This window comes from Anabrus simplex, chromosome 7 (assembly GCF_040414725.1).
Source record: "Anabrus simplex isolate iqAnaSimp1 chromosome 7, ASM4041472v1, whole genome shotgun sequence".
Lineage (NCBI taxonomy): Eukaryota > Metazoa > Arthropoda > Insecta > Orthoptera > Tettigoniidae > Anabrus > Anabrus simplex.
In genome coordinates, this window is record NC_090271.1 from 144,841,612 (window position 1) to 144,862,337 (window position 20,726).

General features: G+C 41.2%; 1 protein-coding gene across 1 annotated transcript in view; it reads right to left on the reverse strand.

Annotated features, from left to right (window-relative positions):
- The window catches only part of LOC136876984 (synaptogenesis protein syg-1), a 199,625-nt gene that overhangs the window by 44,355 nt on the left and 134,544 nt on the right, over positions 1–20,726 (reverse strand). Inside the window, exon 3 of the mRNA XM_067150760.2 lies at positions 2,999–3,134. Within this exon, the coding sequence (XP_067006861.1) occupies positions 2,999–3,134 (136 nt within the window). The remainder of the gene's footprint in view (positions 1–2,998; positions 3,135–20,726) is intronic.

Genomic DNA, 20,726 nt, shown 5'->3' on the forward strand with positions numbered 1-20,726 from the left:
GTTGTTCAAGTAACGTCATAGCATATCACGTTAAAATTCTGCCATGTGAAAGAGAAAGAATGATTATTGAATTGTAGCATTATGGACAATAGTAAACGAAAAATAGATTGTTGAAAGCGCGATATAAAGGGTTAAAATCAATATTGTTTCTCAAAATTAATATAGTCGGTGGAAATGGAGATGGTGTGATTTTTTTTGCTAGTGGCTTGACATCGCACCAACACAGATAGGTCTTATGGCGACGATGGGATACGAAAGGCCTAGGAGTTGTAAGGAAGCGGTCGTGGTCTTAATTAAGGTACAGCCCAAGCATTTGCCTGGTGTGAAAATGGGAAACCACGGAAAACTATCTTCAGGGCTGCCGACAGTGGCAGCAAGGAGGAATTGAAGGAACTTACTAGGGAATTGAATCTAGCAAAGAAGTCAGCTAAGGATAACATGATGGCAAGCAAAATTGGCGGTCATACAAATTTTAGTAAAAAATGGAAGAGTATGTATAGGTACTTTAAGGCAGAATCAGGTTCCAAGAAAGACATTCCAGGAATCATTAATGAACAAGGGGAGTGTTTATGCGAGTATTTTCAAAAGGCAGAGGTATTCAGTCAGCAGTACGAACATATAAAGATTGTTCGTTACAAGGATAATGTCTAAATAGAGATCGTGACTAATACTAAAGAAGTATTGAAATTTATCTATGACAACAATGACATTTACAGTAAGATACAAAAGTTGAAAACTATAAAAGCAGTTGGAATCGATAAGGTTTCGGGGGATAAGTTATACTACAGATAATGGGTTGGGATATAGTACCATACCTGAAGTACTTATTTGATTATTGTTTGCATGAAGGAGCTATAGCAAATGAATGGAGAGTTGCTATGGTAACCCCTGTGTATAAAGGAGAAGGTGACAGACATAAATCTGAAAATACAGACCAGTTAGTTTGACATGCATTGCATGCAACTTTGGGAAAGCATTCTTTCTGATTATATTAGACACGTTTGCGAAATTAATAAATGGTTTGATAGAAGGCAGTTTGGGTTTCGGAATGGTTATTTCACTGAAGCTGTAGGATTCCAGCAAGATATAGCATATATCCGGGATTCAGGAGGTCAAATGGACTGTATCACGATTGACCTATCTAAGGCATTTGATAGGGTAGATCATGGAAGACTACCGGCAAAGATGAGTGCAATTGGACTTGACGAAAGAGTTAATGGGTGGTTATGTTTCTAGAAAATAGAACTTAGAGTAGGTGAAGCTTTATATGTCCCTGTAATAATTGAGAGGTCCGCCTCTGTAGTGTAGTGGTTAGCGTGATTAGCTGCCATCCCCGGAGGTCCGGGTTCGATTCCCGGCTCTGCCACGAAATTTGATAAGTGGTATGAGGACTGCAACGGGGTCCACTCAGCCTCGGGAGGTCAACTGAGTAGAGGTGAGTACGATTCCCACCTCACCCATCCTCGAAGTGGTTTTCTGTGGTTTCCCACTTCTTCTCCAGGCAAATGCCGGGATGGTACCTAACTTAAGGCCACGGCCGCTTCCTTCCCTCTTTCTTGCCTGTTCCATCCAATCTTCCCATCCCTCCACAAGGCCCCTGTTCAGCATAGCAGGTGAGACCGCCTGGGTGAGGTACTGGTCATTCTCCACAGTTGTATCCCCCGACCCAAAGTTTGAAGCTCCAGGACACTGCCCTTGAGGTGGCAGAGGTGGGATCCTCGCTGAGTCCGAGGGAAAAACCGACCCTGGAGGATAAACAGATTAAGAAGAAGAAGAAGAATTAAGAGGGGAATTCCTCAAGGCAGTATTATTAGACCTTTATGTTTTCTTATATATAACAACGATGTGTGTAAAGAAGTGGAATCAGAGATAAGGCTTTTTGCAGATGATGTTATTCTTTTCAGAGTAATGAATAAGTTACAAGATTGTGAGCAACTGCAAAATGACCTCGATAATGTTGTGAGATGGACATCAGGCAATGGTATGATGATAAACGGGGTTAAAAGTCAGGTTGTGAGTTTCACAAATAGGAAAAGTTCTCTCAGTTTTAATTACTGCGTTGATGGGTGTAAGTTCCTTTTGGGGATCAATGTAAGTACCTAGGTGTTAATATAAGGAAAGTTCTTCATTATGTTGATCACATAAATATGATTGTAAATAAAGGGCACAGTTCTCTGCACACGGTTATGTTATGAGGGTATTTAGATGTTGTAGTAAGGATGTAAAGCAGAGGGCATATATGCCTCTGATAAGACCTCATCTAGAGTATGGTTGCAGTGTATGGGACCCTCACCAGAATTATTTGATTCAAGAACTGGAAAAAATCCAAAGAAAAACAGCTCGATTTGTTCTGGATGATTTCAAACAAGAGGTTAGCGTTACAAAAATGTTGCAAAATTTAGGCTGGGAAATTATGGGAGAAAGGAGACGAGCTGATCGACTAAGTTGTATGTTCCGATCTATCAGTGGGGAGATGGCGTGGAATGACATCAGTAGACGAATAAGTTTGAGTGGTGTCTTTAAACTTTAAACGTAGGATAGATCGCAATATGAAGATAAATTTGGAATTCAAGAGGACAAATTGGGACAAATATTCGTTTATAGGAAGAGGAGTTTAGGATTGGAATAACTTATCAAGGGAGATGTTCAATAAATTTTCCAATTTCTTTCCAATCGTTTAAGAAAAGGCTAGGAAAACAACAGATAGGGAATCTGCGACCTGGGCGACTGCCCTAAATGCAGATCAGTACTAACGGATTGATTGATTGATTGATTGATTGATTGATTGATTGATTGATTGATTGATTGATTGATTGATTGATTGATTGATTGATTGATTGATTGATTGATTGATTGATTGATTGATTGATTGATTGATTGATTGATTGATTGATTGATTGATTGATTGATTCGAACCCACTATCTTCCGGATGCGATGGTGTGATTGACTACCTGGTTAACTCATTATCAATTATAGGTACTTTTGTGACAAACTTACCTATAACAGTCATGTTACTATTCTTGAAGACGGTCTGGAAGTTTGGTGCCTCTGTGGACACTTCACAGCGGTATACACCACTGCTGTTGACGGTGAGTTTCGTCAAAGTAACATTCTCCATGTTACAGGGAGCTTCCTGAAACAAATTGTGAGTGCGTGAAGTGAAAAACAAGCAAAAGTACCAAAACTGTTTGCAGTAGATTAAATATATTAAAATGACATTTTGTTAGATATAAAGTGAAGAAATTTGAAAGTGATAGACTCAGTGTTTTAAATTTACGCCTAGAAGAGGAAAACTTCAAAGTAAGTTTAAATAAAAATGAAAACATTCTACATCATTTTTCTATTCATATCTAGATTCTCTGGAGCTACTCCAACTCCTTTTAGGACTTTTCTGATGCTTAATGACGTAATAATAATAATAATAATAATAATAATAATAATAATAATAATAATAATCAAGTAGTTCTATATGCAGCTGAAACCCTGTCTCTAAATGACAACAAAGGACTGCTGGAAGAACTTGTGAGGAAAATTGTGAGAGGAATCTTGAGATCAAAGTACAGAAATGGAATCCATCCAAAGAGATCCATTGAGGAAGTCTCCAGGAAAATAGAGAAAATTACCAATACAATCCGAAAAACACGGGCACGATTTTACGGTCATCTGAAAAGAATGGACGGAAGAAAGTTAACTAAAGAGATCTTCCACTTTTTTTATTCAAACCCGAAAACCACAATTCCCTGGTTTAGAAATACCAAAGAAGACCTGCAAATGCTACATATCTCAGCTGAAGACGCCCTTAACAGAGATGATAATAATAATAATAATAATAATAATAATAATAATAATAATAATAATAATAATAATAATAATAATGCTGTATGGCATCCAGACAAGAATTTAGGCTGATTTCCTTTCTTTCTTTTTCAAAATGCTACTCTGACTGATCTACCTGGATAATGTAGACTTGTGGACACCGATTGTTGGTCGCCCCAGCGTTGTTCCACTAGTACTAAGGTTCCTAAGTCCGACTCCATGGCTAAATGGTTATCGTGCTCGTTGGTCCAAGGATTCCCCGGTTCGATTTCCGGCCGAGTCGGGGATTTCAACATTAATTGGTTAATTCCTTTGATTCTAAGACTATGTGTGTGTGCCGTCCTCAGTATTATAGGCAGGGCTCCATGTCCACAGGCACGCAGGTCGCCTATACTGAGTCAGTTCGAAAGACCTGCACCACACCTCTCAAGAGGCTGCACACAACTAAGATTCCTAACCATTTGGTCTTTTCTGTTTTGGTCTCACTATCTATGGCCTTCAAGGCGACTTCCTTCTTTTCCATAACTTTCTTTTAGTTCGGGAAATTACTGTATTTACTGCAGTAGGTGATCTGACACTTCATGCTATTTCCATGGAAGATAATTCCTCCTTCTTTACAGTTTGTCATCAGTCCCTGTTCGAAGTAGGATGTTTGTGGCTTCCGACTCATTTAACTTCAGCCTTAACCTCCACACACACAAAATGCACAAGGTACAATTTTAGACAAGAAGGACCGGTTACAGAAACAATATTCCTAAGAAGGAAAAGCAGCAATCTTTAATTTACAGTAGTTGGCACTGTAAATACGTATACTGTGTTACTGAAGATTATCATTGCGTCCTATGGTGTTCCTAATGAACAGTCCTATCCCACACTCTGTGCCTCCCCTTTTCACATCGGCTGTGAACACCTTGCAATTTTTCCGGGCGAGTTGGCCGTGCGGTTAGGGGCGCGCAGCTGTGAGCTCGCGTCCGGGAGATAGTGGGTTCGAACCCCACTGTCGGCAGCCCTGAAGATGGCTTTCTGTGGTTTCCCGTTTTCACACCAGGGAAATGTTGGGGCTGTACCTTAATTAAGGCCACGGCCGCTTCCTGTCCCATCGTTGCCATAACACCTATCTGTGTCGGTGCGACGTAAAGCAAATAGCAAATAGCAAAACACACCTTGCAATCTCCTCACAGATCCAAACGCCAGTTCTACTTTCTTTCTTCCATAAGATCCGTTAATACTGATAGTTCCACATCGAATTCCATTTCGTTCGCCACTTACTTATAATCAAACCTCTCCAACTCGATTTTGACTGGCATTAGGAGAGGGGCCTGTCATTATAATTAATACTATCCATCTCTATTACGAATGGCAGTTGGCAAGTGAGCCTCCCGAACTCGAGTTTGAATGGCTGTATGAAATTTCCCGAACGTCCACCTTACATCGGAAACAACGTATGGACTCCTCCCCATTTTGTTTCTCGGATAGCGCCAAGTTGTTTCCAAGGAGTGGCTGGCGTGTCATTACTTCCATAGCTCAGAGGCATTCTTAGAATATTCTGAGTTAGGTAAATTCTGTGAAGAAGGATGCTACCCTATTTACACGTAGGCTTTTATAGAATATTCTGAATTAGGTAAATTCTGTGAAGAAGAATGCTACCCTACTTACACATAGGCTTTTTTAGAATATTCTGAATTAGGTAAAATCAGTGAAGAAGGATGCTACTCTCCTTACACATAGTCACAATGGGAATGTCTTTGGGATCCCCGATGGTTTCTATAGTCCTAGCCACCTGGCCGAGGCTCCAAGTATGTCCAAGATTCCCACTTCTATTCCATAGAGACTGGTGACCTGACTCTCTATGGGCCGTTTGGTCGTTATGATAGAGTTCCTTGGTTGTAAATTAGACATTGAAAATATGTTCTTCTAGGCGACAAAGGAATTTATTATTGCCCTACCGTTTACAAAACTATTATAACAAGCAAGTAACTAATACTTCTTCTTCTTAATCTGTATACCCTCCAGGGTCGCTTTTTGCCTCGGACTCAGCGAGGGATCCCACCTCTACAGCCTCAAGGACAGTGTCCTGGAGCTTCAGACTCTGGGTCGGGAGATACAACTGGGGAGGATGATCAGTACCTCGCCCAGGCGGCCTCACCTGCTATGCTGAACAGAGGCTTTGCGGGGGGATGGGTAGTTTGGAAGGGATAGACAAGGATGCAGGAAGGAAGCGGCCGTGGCCTTAAGTTAGGTAGCATCCCGGCATTTGCCTGGAGGACAAGTGGGAAACCACGGAAAACCACTTCCATGATGGATGAGGTGAGAATCGAACCCACTTCTACTCAGTTGACCTCCCGAGGCTGAATGGACCCCGTTACAGCCCTCGTACCACTTTTTAAATTTCATGGCAGAGCCGAGAATCGAACCCGGGCGGGCAGCTAATCACACTAACCACTGCACCACAGAGGCGGACAGTAAGTAATACAAGTGTTTTATATTATTTCGTAAATTTATTGATTTACTTATTTTTATTCTGTACTTTACCGGTGGCTCGTGAAGTGAAGGCGCTCTTCAACTTCCCCTAAAATTCAACAATTTTGTTACAAATAACATATTTCAGCATATGTCCGACTCATTGGCTGAGTGGTCAGCGTCGAGTCCTTCGGTTCCCGACCGGGTCAGGATTTTTAATCGCATTTGATTCATTCTTCTGTCTCGGAGACTGGGTGTTTTTGTTTGTTCCAAAGATTTAATCATACCTAGACAATACACTACACTACCAACTAACAGAGAAACACGCAATAGTGATTAAATCCATTCATAGAGGGTTGGCGTCAGGAAGGACATCCGGCTGTAAAACGAGGCCAAATTCACATATGCGACACAGTTCGCACCCGCGACCTCAGAGGTGTGTGAAAAGCGGTACAAGAATATACTCCAGCATATATTTCAAGTTTCGATTTGCACACTCGTCCCCGTTCTTTCCTTATTTACATGATCACAATGCCTGAAGCCTCCGTGGCTCAGGCGGCAGAGCACCTGCCCCTCACCACTGGGTTTCGTAGTTCAAATCCCGGTCACTCCATGTGAGATTTGTGCTGAATAAAGCGGAGGCGATACAGGTTTTTCTCCGGGAACTCCGGTTTTCACTTTCACCTTTCATTCCAGCAACGCTCCCCAGTATCATTTCATTTCATCCGTCAGTCATTAATCATTGCCCTAGAGGAGTGCGACAAGCTTCAGCAGCCGGCACAATTCTTAACCTCGCTGCTAGATGAGGTCTTCATTCATTCAGTTCCTGATCCGGTCGAATTACTGTGGATTATGATGTTTGGTTTTACGAGTAGAAATAAACAAAGCTGTTTGTTCCTTTGTCCATTCTATCTCTCATTCTATACATGGACTCGCTCAACTTGACTGCAGATGGGAAGGTACAACTGCCCTCCAGAAGCATTTCATCTGACGATGACTTTAAACAGTTGGTTGCTATGGCAACCGTGACGTCATACTCCCTCAAGTACGTTGTCTTTCAAAAGTCGCAGAGACGATTTCATAAACCACTCATCGTTCTTTTCTCGGAAGGCCTGGTAAAATCCCTTAGGCGAAGGTCAATGATTTTCATTCTTGGCTCAATTGCTTGACCAGTTCCATTGAGCTTTTTGTGCTGGGTGCGTGTTCTTGAGAGACTAATTGTAGTGAGTTATAAATTCGTAAGTGGTATGCGATAGGATAGTATGAATTCAGTTTGCATTATAGTGCACGTTTTGCTAGAGACACCATTTTGCAATGGAAGGACGAAGGCAGAAAAGACGTTTTGATCATTGCATGTCCTAGAACGTTCCTGACGTTAAACTTGAAATTAAAAACAAATGGTAAACCATACTGGAAAAAGCCTCCGTGGCTCAGGCGGCAGCGCGTCGGCATCTCGCCGCTGGATACCGTGGTACAAATCCCGGTCACTCCACGTGAGACTTGTACTGGACAAAGCGGAGGCAGGACAGGTTTTTCTCCGGGTACCCCGGTTTTCCCTGTCATATTTCATTCCAGCAACACTCTCCATTAACATTTAATTTGTCTGTCATTTATCATTGCCCCAGAGGAGTGCGACAGGAGGCTTCGGCAATCGGCGCATTTCCTATCCTCGCCGCTAGTTGGGGGCTTCATTCATTCCATTTCTGACCCGGTCGAATGACTGGAAACAGGCTGTGGATTTTCAAACCATACTTGGAGGGTTCATTTTAAAATTTCTTCGTTTTTCGAATTTTCTTGCAAGTGCTGTAGCTCAGTCCTAGAAGGATTGTTTTGTTCACCTTGTTCACTTTTTCAGTTATAAGTCTGGATTAAGAAAGGACTTTCAGATTTTAAGAATGTAACTTGAGCTCTACATAAGCATAAATATTCTGCTCATAAATCTCAAAACTTTCCTAAGGAAGACAAATAATATTGCTGACGTCTTAGGGGAAGCTAAAAGTGGTTCCTTGTCCAGTTTAATGAAAATATATATCCAAACAGAATATTGTTTCAGCTCATAATTGATGCTGTACTGAATTTTGCCAAACAAGAACTAGCGTTTCGCGGACACGATAAACGCATTTCTTCCCCAGATTGTGGCCATTTCTACGTGTTTTTGGCATTATTAATATCAAGGGACCCTCCAAATATCCATTATTCTATAGTTAGTAGTACATATAGGTCTAGCGGGGATTCAGAGACAATACAGAATGAAGTTATAGAATGCTTATCACAAGACATATTGTACTAGACCGTGAGAATAGCAATATTTCTAGCGCCCGGCATTTCTGTATTCAGGTCGATGATACCACATACAGGTAGACCTCGTTATACGCGATAGTTATGTTCCGCGGAATTGCCGCGCATACCGAATTCGCGTAAATCGAGAGTCATTTTATAAGTAAAATATAGGGTTAGGTTTCCGTTTACTCACATATTAAGTTTAAAATATCAGAGATTCTTAGTATTTTTACAAAAAAATAACCATTATTATGTTTCTGAAACGCATTTTAATGCAAAATGCATACACTTTTAACACATTTAACAATGAAACACACAATAACAACCTAAACTCTGCATATAAGCTCTTGGCCTTAGCTTGAATACCAGCCCGAAAGAGCGGCATCTGTTGGTTGTGATGCTCAATCCAATGGCCACGGATACTTCTTGCAGTGGATTCACTAAGTCCCAAAGCACGCTGAATGTCAAAAATACGCTCATCTTTCTCATAGCGATCCAAAACTAAATTTGTTTCTAACGAATACGACTTTCGTACACGCTTATTTCCTTTTACCCGGCATTTTAAATACGAAACCTGTCAAGTGCAACTTCACAGCTCTACTGATCGGGACTGACGATTCACGTCTCGACAAACACGACAGAAGATGCGTGTAGAGATGCGCTTGCCGCGTTTAACCTTGGCACGCAATGTAGTGTACGTTACAAAGTTCAGAACGCATGTCTACCCGCCTTAAGGCATTACAGTTTCCACGTTCTGTTAATAGATGGCAGCACTAGACTTAAGACCAAATCGCGTATATGCGAAATCGCGGGTAACGAATCCGCGTATAACGGGGTTTAGCTGTACATATGTCAGACATCACAAGTGTTCCATTATATTGAGACTCGCCACATCAGAAGGAATTTATTCTTGGAAATTTTCGTGGGTTCTTTGATGTTAGTGCTGACAGAACCTCCGAGGCTCTTTCTAACCTTCCGGGACTACAAGAAGAAATTGATAGCGCAATGCTACGTCGGAGCAAGTGTAATGGTAGGTCACTTAAACGGTCTCCATTAAAAGATGAAGAACAAAGCGCCCCAGTTTCTGTTCGTGCGTTGTCTAGCTCATCGCTTAAACTTAGTGTCGCAACAAAGTTTAAACTGTATTTCCAAATTCAGTCTTTTTTTTTTCAAATGTCAGTGGAATTCTGTCATTCTTTTAGCGAAAAGAACTCACGCTATAGACTCGCTCTCAGCTCGAAGTGATCCAACCCTAGCAGAAACTCGTTGGTGCTCTAAATTGCTGCAATGCAAAAGTCAGAGATAAACTTGTATATGAAACTTTTATTTGAAAGAAAAATGAATCACAACCAACCGGATAAAATATCCATTCAACCCAAGAAAGATTTTCTAAATGAAATGAATAGGTTTGAATTTACTTCCATGGCTGTGATATTTAATGATATTTCTTCCTCTGACAGAAATTTTATACGATGTTCTGTATAATAAATCACTGACCGCGCGAGTGGCTGCGCGGTTTGGGTCACGTACTTGTCAGCTTGCATTCGAGAAATAGTGGGTCCGAATCCCACTGTCGCCAGCCGAAGATGATTTTCCGTGGTTTCCCATTTTCACACCAGGAAAATACTAGGGTTATACCTTAATTAAGGCCACGGTCGCTTCCTTCCTATTCCTAGCCATTTTTTATCACATTGTCGCCGTAAGACCTATCTGTGTCGCTGCAACGTAAAGCAAAATTGTTGTTTCTTTCTTTCTTTCTTTCTTTCTTTCTTTCTTTCTTTCTTTCTTTCTTTCTTTCTTTCTTTCTCTGTTTAACCTCCAGGGTTGGCTTTCTCTCGGACTCGGCGAGGGATACTACCTCTAACGCCTCAAATGCAGTGTCCTGGAGCGTGAGACTCTGGGTCGGGGGAATACAGTTAGGGAGGAGTACCAGTACTTCACCCAGGCTGCCTCGTCTGCTGTACTGAACAGGGACCTTGTAGGGGTATGGGAACATTGGAAAAGATAGACAAGGAAGGGGGGAAGGAAGAGGCCGTGACCTTAAGTTAGGTACCATCCCGGCATTTGCCTGGAGGAAAATGTGAAAACACAGAAAACCACTTCAAGGATGGCTGAGGAGGGAATCGAACTCCCTCTACTAAGTTGACCTCTCGAGGCTGAGTGTATCCCGTTCCAGCACTCGTACCACTTTTCAAATTTCGTGACAGAGCCGGAAATCGAACCCTAGCCTCCGGGGGTATTAGCTAAAGACAAAATTTTAAAATAAAAAGAGGAAAAATCACCGGATATTGCATATCGAAGGCTTAGAATGAAATTGTTCAAAATTCGAAATTTTGGATTTCAACGTCAAGAAAAGTCAGATTTCAATACTACAACTATTTGCAGTTTCTTGACCAAGTCGACATAATAAATAATTGACAGTTAACCAAACGAATTTCCCTCAACTGCATTTCAGAATCTATTGCAATGCTACTCAAACATTTTCAAGAAGGTTGACCGTCTTAAAAATGTATTACTACTTCTGTTAAAACTTTCTTCAGCTTATCCCAGTTATTTGTAGGTTCGCTGGAGCCAACCAGGTTCATTTTGGTTTCGAGGAGGCGTTTAAGACCGTATGCCTTTACCCGACGCCACGTGATTTTTGAGATGAAAATCTCGACTTAGGATCGACCGGGATTCAAGCCTCGAACTTCTAGGTGGGTAGCCAGCAGCTAAACCACTGAGCTACCCCCCTCATTACTCCTTCTGTGTTCTGTTGAAATGTACAAATCGATTTCTATAATAGAGTGTTTTAAACTATGCACGAACACTAAAAAGTGTGTTGGAGGAAACTTAGGAACTATTTTCTTTAGTCTTAATGATTCCTACAACCGGTGTTTCAGTAGAGAGAACGTTTTCTTGCTTAGATGTTTTTAAAATTATTTTGCTAGTAGCTTTACGTCACACTGACACAGATGGGTCTTACGGCGACGATGGGACAGGAAAGGCCTAGGAATGGAAAGGAAGCGGCCGTGGCCTTAATTAAGATCCAGCCCCAGCATTTGCCTGGTGTGAAAATGGGAAACCACGGAAAACCATCTTCAGGGCTGCCGACAGTGGGGTTCGAACCCACTGTCTCCCGGATGCGAGCTCACAGCTGCGCGCTCCTAACCGCACGACCAACTCGCCCGGTTTAGATAAAATTAAACCATACACAACAATCACAGAAGGACACAGAACACGGGATAAGGGTTGGAAACACACACAAGACAGACAATATCACAAGAAAGGCTCACGAAGTTAGCTTATATCTCCGTCCAGAAAGAACTTATCTGTGCACTGATTAAGAAACGGCCATTTTATAAGGATATCACGGATGGGTCTGCTGCTCTTAAGAAGACAGGAGGATTGATTTAGTGCATAAACAATAGGTGAGTGTTGCATGATGGAAAATGTATTTGCATGTGTAGTCGGAGTGATGATTTAACTGTTTAATCTTGTTAGGGGAAGTTTATTTCCATGTTCTGTCTTCAGTGCAACATACGAGAGTGTATCAGCCCTCGCTTACAGTTTCAGTTGTCTTGAGTTTGATTCTGACAAAGTTTGTGAATTTCTCCTGGGTGCATCGGCTTGGAACGGCGTTCATTCAGTCTTGTGGCGTCAACTGAGATGATATTAAAGTTAAATGAAATTCATTTTAGATATTCTGATAGGTGAATTAGCTTCATATCACGCCTCTAGAGGGGCGGATTAAATAAATTGCAGCTGAGGTAACTTCAGATAATTAAAATAAGGAAGGAAAATTCCTCTAATTAAGTTCTGCATTGAATGATTTTGTTTATCCTTTGTATATGGCAATTAGCTGCAATAAATATATTACATTAGCCACCGACAGAACTTCATTCGAACTTTTAAATCCCACCCATGGAGCTCTTGGTGTAGCTCAAGATGGTGTGGGTGAAATTTATGTTCATGCAGTATTCGCCAGACGGATGGCTGGCTGGTGTTCACCTGTCGTGCAATCGCCCGTGTGCTGATGTGTGGATTATTACGAGCTGCCTCCATAACGGCCTCCTCAGTCTGTCGATTCCTACGCGAACACCTAACCACATCCACAACGCTACACTGCTGGAAACAAGCTGGTAGTACGACGAGAACAGAGTACACACCCCATTCGGTTCGGTGTTTAAGATATTAATTACTGCACTGTTACCTAGTTTTATGCATTGATCCCCCTCTTCGTTACACCCGGTCACGAGGCACGACACATTAACATAGTTACATGGTGAAAGGACGTTGCTACATGATTTCAATGCGTCATGTTTTGCGAACGGGTGATATAACATTTTGCTAGGGTTCGGAATCGCGTGCAAAATGTGCTCACTGAACATGAAAACCATACAATACGCCTACAGGGGAAAAGCACCCCTATAACCATGTGCACGTTAGTTGGGCTGCCGCAAACGATATTTGAAGGGGCTGCTGAATCACACTATATACAACCTACTGTTTAGTTTTCACTATTGTGTGTGCTTACTTGACAGTAAATATAAATGATTCCCTCCCACTTGATGTATGTGACAGCCCTTTGACGATCACGACAAGTAATTCTGACATGTATGTAGTCGAAGTGACCTATATTCCATGGAACCGCATGTATAATAATATATACCGGTTGCCAAGAATTGTATTGAAGTTGACAGTAACCGGATTATCCCTTTGTCAGTCTCAAGAAACAAATCTCTTGCAAAGCGAAATCTTACTTTAAGCTCTACCTCACTGTACATTTCAAATGAATTGCTGCGATTTCGGAGCGGTCGATCCACAGAAAGGCCGCCAGACTAACCTTTCTTCCCGAAAGCGTTTCAACATGATAGTACAAATTACATGTTTCAAGGTACCGGTACATAACCTCCGATTGTGATTCACTCTTCTCATTTGAGGCTAAACAGTGTTCTCGGCAGTGTTTAAACATGGCCGGTTGAACATCGGTTTCAGACAGTGTCTAAGTGATATAGTCTCTGCAATCTGCCAGCCATACTTAGGCATTGTTTAACCGTAGACATCGTCTAAACACCGTTTCTGCAAAAGGCCCTGACAAGTAATGACATCTGAACTCTAGACTGGGTAACATTTTGGTGTCAAGGACATCATCATCATTAATGTCCCACTCCAGTCGCCCGGGTGTGGTTAACAAGATTCCTCCACTCCTTTTTGTCCTTCTACTTTTCCTGCTTCATTACTTCCGCCACATGCAATCCAGCTTCTTTATTGCCCTCCCAAATCTGATCCATCCAACTTCTTCTTGGTCTTCCAACTGGTCTCTTTCCCTTAACTTCTCTTTCCTATTCCCTTCTTGCTACCCGTTCCTTTCCAATTCTTTTTACATGTCCGAACACCTCAATCTTGCTTTCTGTATCTTCTGTACTACCGGTTCTATATTTAGCTCTCCTCTGATTTTAATATTTTGAATTCTATCTCTTTTTGTCTTTTTAACCGATGTTCCTAAAAATTCCATTTCAGGTGCTTCGATCTTACTATATTGTCTCTTATTACTTACCAGCGTGTCTACACTCATGCTCATAAATTAAGGATAATTGCATATTGTGGTGCCACACAACGTGGCACTACACAAAACTGGCGCTAATAGCATAGGCACATAGTGAACCCAAACGAAACATATCTGTAAGTCCACGGTATTGGTGATAAGTTGAGAAAACCGTCCCAAAACACATGTGCTACAAAACGCCACTGTTTCCTGCGCATGTAGCCCGACATAAATATGTGATATGATCACCATGCACACGTACACAGGCAGCACAACGGGTTGGCGTACTCTGGATCAGGTGGTCGAGCAGCTGCTGGGGTATAGCCTCCCATTCTTGCACCAGTGCCTGTCGGAACTCCTGAAGTGTCCTAGGGGTTTCAGGACGTGCAGCGATACGTCGACCGAGAGCATCCCAGACGTGCTCGATGGGGTTTAGTTCTGGAGAACAGGCAGGCCACTCTATTCGCCAGATATCTTCTGTTTTACGGTACTCCTCCACGATGGCAGCTCGGTGGGGTCGTGCGTTATCATCCATCAGGAGGAAGATGGGACCCACTGCACCCCTGAAAAGGCGGACATACTGGTTCAAAATGACGTCCCGATACACCTGACTTGTTACAGTTCCTCTGTCAAAGACATGCAGGGGTATACGTGCACCAACCATAATCCCACCCCCCGCCATCAAACCACTACCTCCATACAGGTCCCTTTCAAGGACATTATGGGGTTGGTAATTGGTTCCTGGTTCACGCCAGATGAGAACCCGGCTAGAATCACTGTTCAGACTATACCTGGACTCGTCCGTGAACATAACCTGGGACCACTGTTCCAATGACCATGAACTGTGTTCTTGACACCAGGCTTTACGGGCTCTCCTGTGAAGAAGGGTCAGTGAAATGCACCTTGCAGGTCTCCGGGCGAATAAACCATGTCTCTTCAGTCGTCTGTAGACTGTGTGTCTGGAGACAAGAGTTCCAGTAGCTGTGGCAAGGTCCCCAGCAAGGCTACCTGCAGTACTCCGTGGCCGTCTGCGGGCACTGATGATGAGATATCGGTCTTCTTGTGGTGTTGTACACTGCGCACGTCCCGTACTGTAGCGCCTGGGCACGTTTCCTGTCTGCTGGAATCGTTGCCATAATCTTGAGATCACACTTTGTGGAACACGGAGGGCCCGTGCTACGACCTGCTGTGTTTGACCAGCCTCCAGCCGCCCTATTATTCTACCCCTCATAACGTCATTAATATGTGTTTGTTGAGCTATTTTCACCACACAGTCACCATTAGCACGTCTGAAAACATCTGCACACTTACTCGCTGCACCGTACTCTGACATGCACCAACACACCTCTGCGTATTTGGACTGCTACCAGCGCCACCGTGCGACGACCGCAGGTCAAATGCACCACATGGTCATACCCCGAGGTGATTTAAAACCGCAAACCGCCCACCATAGCGTTGTTTCACCATGTATCAGCATTATCCTTAATTTCTGATCATGAGTGTATTTCGTATGTTACAATTTGTATGAAATACCATCGCCCTCTACTATGACTGCGCTAATAAGCCTTCTCATTCGCCCGGTCACACATGTAAACGAGCGAACACGGCGTAGTTACCAGTTCAGGCGCTTGGAGCGCTGAGAAGCTGGCAAGAGTCTGCTTGATGAGACACGCTCAGTGATCATTGCTATGAGTGCTGGTGTAATTTGAGCCTGTGTTTACCTTATTTGGTTATTTCTTTGGTCGTGAACCGTTTTAATGTTTATGTACATAATATTGTTTTTTTTTTTGTTTTGTGCCTTAATGTAAGATGAAAAGCAGATTGGAAAGTGGGATTTCGTTTCATGAATTTCCTCTCAACGAGCAACAACGTCATAAATGGCTAAATGTTATTTCAAGAAATGATTCTCGCTGAATTTCAATTCAAGATCATCGAAACGATATGTTTGCCACGCCGAATAAATCCACACTTTCACGCTACGTAGGAGATATAAACTGCGAGAATGGAATGGTAACACTCTTAGTAAAGGAGTGTCTCTTAGCAGAAAGTCAGCGCCTAAATGAAGCAGAAAGATTGTGATTGTTGGTAGTCCATCGAACAGCAGATGTTATATGACAAGAAACTCGACACCTTCTTTCAACAGAAAGACGCTTCATTCCATGTTGAGCGAATAAAAACTACTCAAGATGACCGTCATCCAAGCGAAAGTAGAAATCGAATTACCCTAGTTAATAACCTTTTCTGTTTTACAATTTCTGCTGTAACTATAAAATAAAGGTTACAGCCGCATTTTTCTTCTTTAAGAGGCTTTTATAGGTACAGAGAACTGCATACTTTAACACTCAAAACAATAACGGAAGTCGAAGCTTGCGGTTTTTTCGTGTTGCGCATTGTGAGTGACAATCACAAGACTAATGTTAGCAGGATAAAAAGAATTTCTTCTTCAAAATACATTAAACTTATGATCTGTCATCCTGTTGATAGTGAAATGCCTCTTCTTGCTTTCGACAAATGGCACATTCTAAAAAGTAAGAAATTCTTTACTCAAAAATGCTATGTTTGAAGGTTCCCAGGATATAAATGGTAATTTTATCAAGAAACTGTATCAGATGAAATCAAATAAAACTGTGAAACCGGTTCGTTTACGTGCAAAAACATCGAGCCGTCTAAGTTTAAGAAAATGAATGTGCTGCGCGCGAAAGATATTTTTGTGACTGAAGTAATAACAGCCCTATAATATTTGAAAGACCATTCGTATACAGATATGCACGATTTTTTAATGCAGGTACCATTGTCAAATACAAGTTATCGATAAAATAAACCGATGCGACGTACGTGTCAGTAGCACAAATGGAGCAACATTGCAGCCGGACAAGATTCTTGATTCTTGATTCTTTTGACAAGACCAAGGTAAAAGTTTGAAACAAATTTATTAAAAAAAACCACCATTCCAATACAGTGGTTGTAACACTCTTTTCATCGTCTCTAAAGCCACTGGAGGTTGATCAAAGTTATCTTTAAATAATAAGATAAAACTAAGCTTGAGTCAAGCCTGATCAGAATTTTTTGAACTAATAGTATCATACCACTGGGCACAGGATTACAAGGCAATGTAAATTATTGGAATGGTGGTTTTTTAATAAATTTGTTTGAAACTTTTACATTCTGTGCTCCAATACGGGTATCATAATGAGACTCATAACATGTCATAACTAGAGCCCGGATTTTTATGCATTAATAGGTTAGAATGCAAACTTACTGAAGCGAGAAGAAAGTATAGTCTACTTTCACAACGATTATGCCCTGGGGTTTGCATTAACATAAGGGGTACGCCCATCAGAACCACTATAATATATGTTACTCTAGCTACACTATGGAAGAGCGGGTGGCCGACACTTCCTACTAACCAAATTATTTTGCAGTCTGACCTATTACTGCATGAAAATCCGGGCCTTAGAACAAGACCAAGGTATTCAACAGTGCTAGTGGACTTGATTTACTCGTATGAAAGAGATTACAAGAGCAGGCTGCAGTTCACATCTGATTTGCCACTGTAGATTTTGAAAGTTATTCATGATTTTGTACTGAAAGCACAACCATTTGTGCATAAAAATCCTGTTGCGTCTATGAGTGACTTTAGTTGCCTGTGTTGCGTGATTTTCCTCACTTCAATTTTCCTGAAATCGGACATTCATAGTTGAGTGAAGTTATTTGCGAGTGTGCTATTCCTGTATTCTTAAATAACATAGCCACATCAATAACAGAGATCTTTGAAAGATTTGAACGCGAGAACGGGAAACACTTAAACAGAAAAGTGTGTGAATATATTTATTTTCTACATTATTTACTACCTGCCGTTAACATTATTTTGTACGGTTTTTCCGCTGCGGAAGGATACGTTCTTCACTGAATTTCTTTATTAAGGTGTAAGGTGTGATTCAAATATGTTTATTGAGTGATTGGCTTTATATTTGAACAGAAATATACAAAATACTTAACGTGTGCTGTAATGAATAATCGTGTTTCAATCCCAGCAAAGCAGCGCTCGGTGGTAGAAATGGGAACTAGGCCCATATCGCTCATATTGCTGTATTGGGAAGGCGTCTTAGCGCAGTCATAGTAGAGGGCGATGGAAATACTGTTTATGTAATGTTAATTTCGTTTTCTTGGGTACATTGTCATCCCATAAAAGCTCTCTGTATTGATGATAAAGTGTTGTACCTTTACTTAGTCTGTTATTAATTCCAGGGTTGATTTCATTACTTCCATTAATGATGTAACCCAGATATGCAAACCGTTCTACATTCTCTAACCGTTCTCCGTCTACGTTCGCTTGGATTCTCTTTTTCTCTTTTCTTCAGTGCTTCACTACAGTTTTCTTTTTACTAATTACTATTCCAAACTCCTTCAGATTTCCATTCTAAATGTCCAGTCATCTTTGTACTTCCTTTTCTCTCTTTCCCCAAATCACCACACCATCTGCAAATACCAAAGCATTCACTTCATCACTACTGATGCTCTGTTTTACATGTTTTATGATTTCATCCATCAAGATAATAAACAATAATGGCGACAGTTCACTTCCTTGCTTGAGACCTTTTTTGTATAAAATGTTTCAGAGACACCACGCCCTACTTGTACACTGCTTTTACTCTCATGATACAACATTTTTATGTTGTTAATTAATGATTTTGGTACATTCTTTTTCAGTAGGCATTCCAATACATGTTTTCTCTTAACTGTATTATAAGCTTTTTCCAAATCCAAAAATACGAAGATGATTTCCTTGTTCCTTTCAAGATGTTTTTCCGTTATCGCTCGCACTGTAAATATCAAGTCTACTGTTGATCTATTCGGTCTAAAGCCATATTGTTCTTCCTCTAACAGTATTTCCATTATATCCCTCAGTCTTTTGTCTATGACTTTCACCATCATGTTTAGCCCATGTGATAACAGGGTTATACCTCCATAATTTTCTCCTTTCCTCCTATTTCCTTTCTTGAACAATGGTAAAATGCTTCCTTTTTGCCAGTCTTCAGGTATCCTTTCATCCATCCATATGGCATTGAGGGTTCGGTATAGCCACTGTAGTCCAATGCTTCCTGCTGCCTTAATGATATCAGCATTGAATTCGTCTTTTCCACTTGCTTTACCTTCGGTCATGGCTTTCACTGCCCTTTCAAGTTCCAACCATGTTATCGGGTTCTCTTCTTTTTCTCCATCTATTATTTCCATTTTCTTTTCTCCCTCTTCCTCCAAGCAGTCATTGTCATTATAAAGTTTTTTCAAAATACTTTGCCATCATTTTCTGGAGACCCTTCCCGTCATGTACTATGGATCCATCTTCTCTCTCTAATGCCTTGATTTTTCTTGATTTATTCTTCCAGGTTTTATTACTCTGTATAATAGTTTCTGATTTCCTCGACTACCTTGCTCAATTTTGTTGGTAAACTATCCCCAACATTTCTCCTTTTCTTCCTTGATATTCCTCCTTACCTGTAGTTTCAATCTTTGTATTCAACATCCAACCATTCTATATTTTTCTCATTCCTCTGATACGTTTTTTGCTTTTGCTTTTCCTTATCCATTTCTTTTTTCATCTTGTTCCTTTCTTTTGTTTCTTATTTTATTTTGTCTGCCCACCACCGTGTCTCCTTCCCCGTAATCTTTGCTTTTGTTTTCTCGCATACCTCAATTGCTGCTTCCACAAATGTCCGTCTTAAATTGTCCCACTCTTCTTCTCCACTTCGTATTTCCATGTTAGGCAACTTCGTTTTTATCCAATTTTGGAATGTCATTCTTTTATCCTCCTCCTCCAATTCCCAAATCCTGATTCTTGGTCTCTTCTTCAGTACAATTTTAGGGATTTTTACTTGTTTTAATTCCACAGTTAATAAGCTATGATCACATTCCATACTTTCACTGGGGATTATCTTCGTCAAATTGAAATGTCTGCACACGGTAGCTGAGGCCATACGATTATTATTATTATTATTATTATTATTATTATTATTATTATTATTATTATTATTATTATCGTATTCATGACGTATCTTCCCCATTCTCGGTCTGTTCTTACAAGCTAGATGAGTGTTCCATACTGTCCGTCCCAACTATATCGGCTGATTTTATGGCTATTCCTCTTCATAAACAATGTGTTCCATTTCTATCGCCATACCTATGTGGGCCCAGAACATTCTCATATCCCATTCTATCAGTTCCCACATGGGCATTCAGATCTCCTATTATCATGATCCCATCTCCAACAATATGTGTTTCCAGTTCATTGAGGAAATTTTCTTTGTCTTCCACGCTACACTCTGTCTGTGGAGCATACACCTGTACGAACTTCAGTAGTTCCTTTTTAACACGTATGTGCATTATTATAATTCTTTCATTGTCCGGCTCCATGGCTAAATGGTTAGCGTGCTGGCCATCGGTCACAGGAGTCCCGAGTTCGATTCCCGGCAGGGTCGGGAATTTTAACCATCATTGATTAATTTCGCTGACACGGGGGCTGGGTGTATGTGTCGTCTTCATCATAATTTCGTCCTCATCACGACGCGCAGGTCGCTTACGGGAGTCAAATCAAAAGACCTGCACCTGTCCTCGGACACTCCCGGCACTAAAAGCCATTTCGTC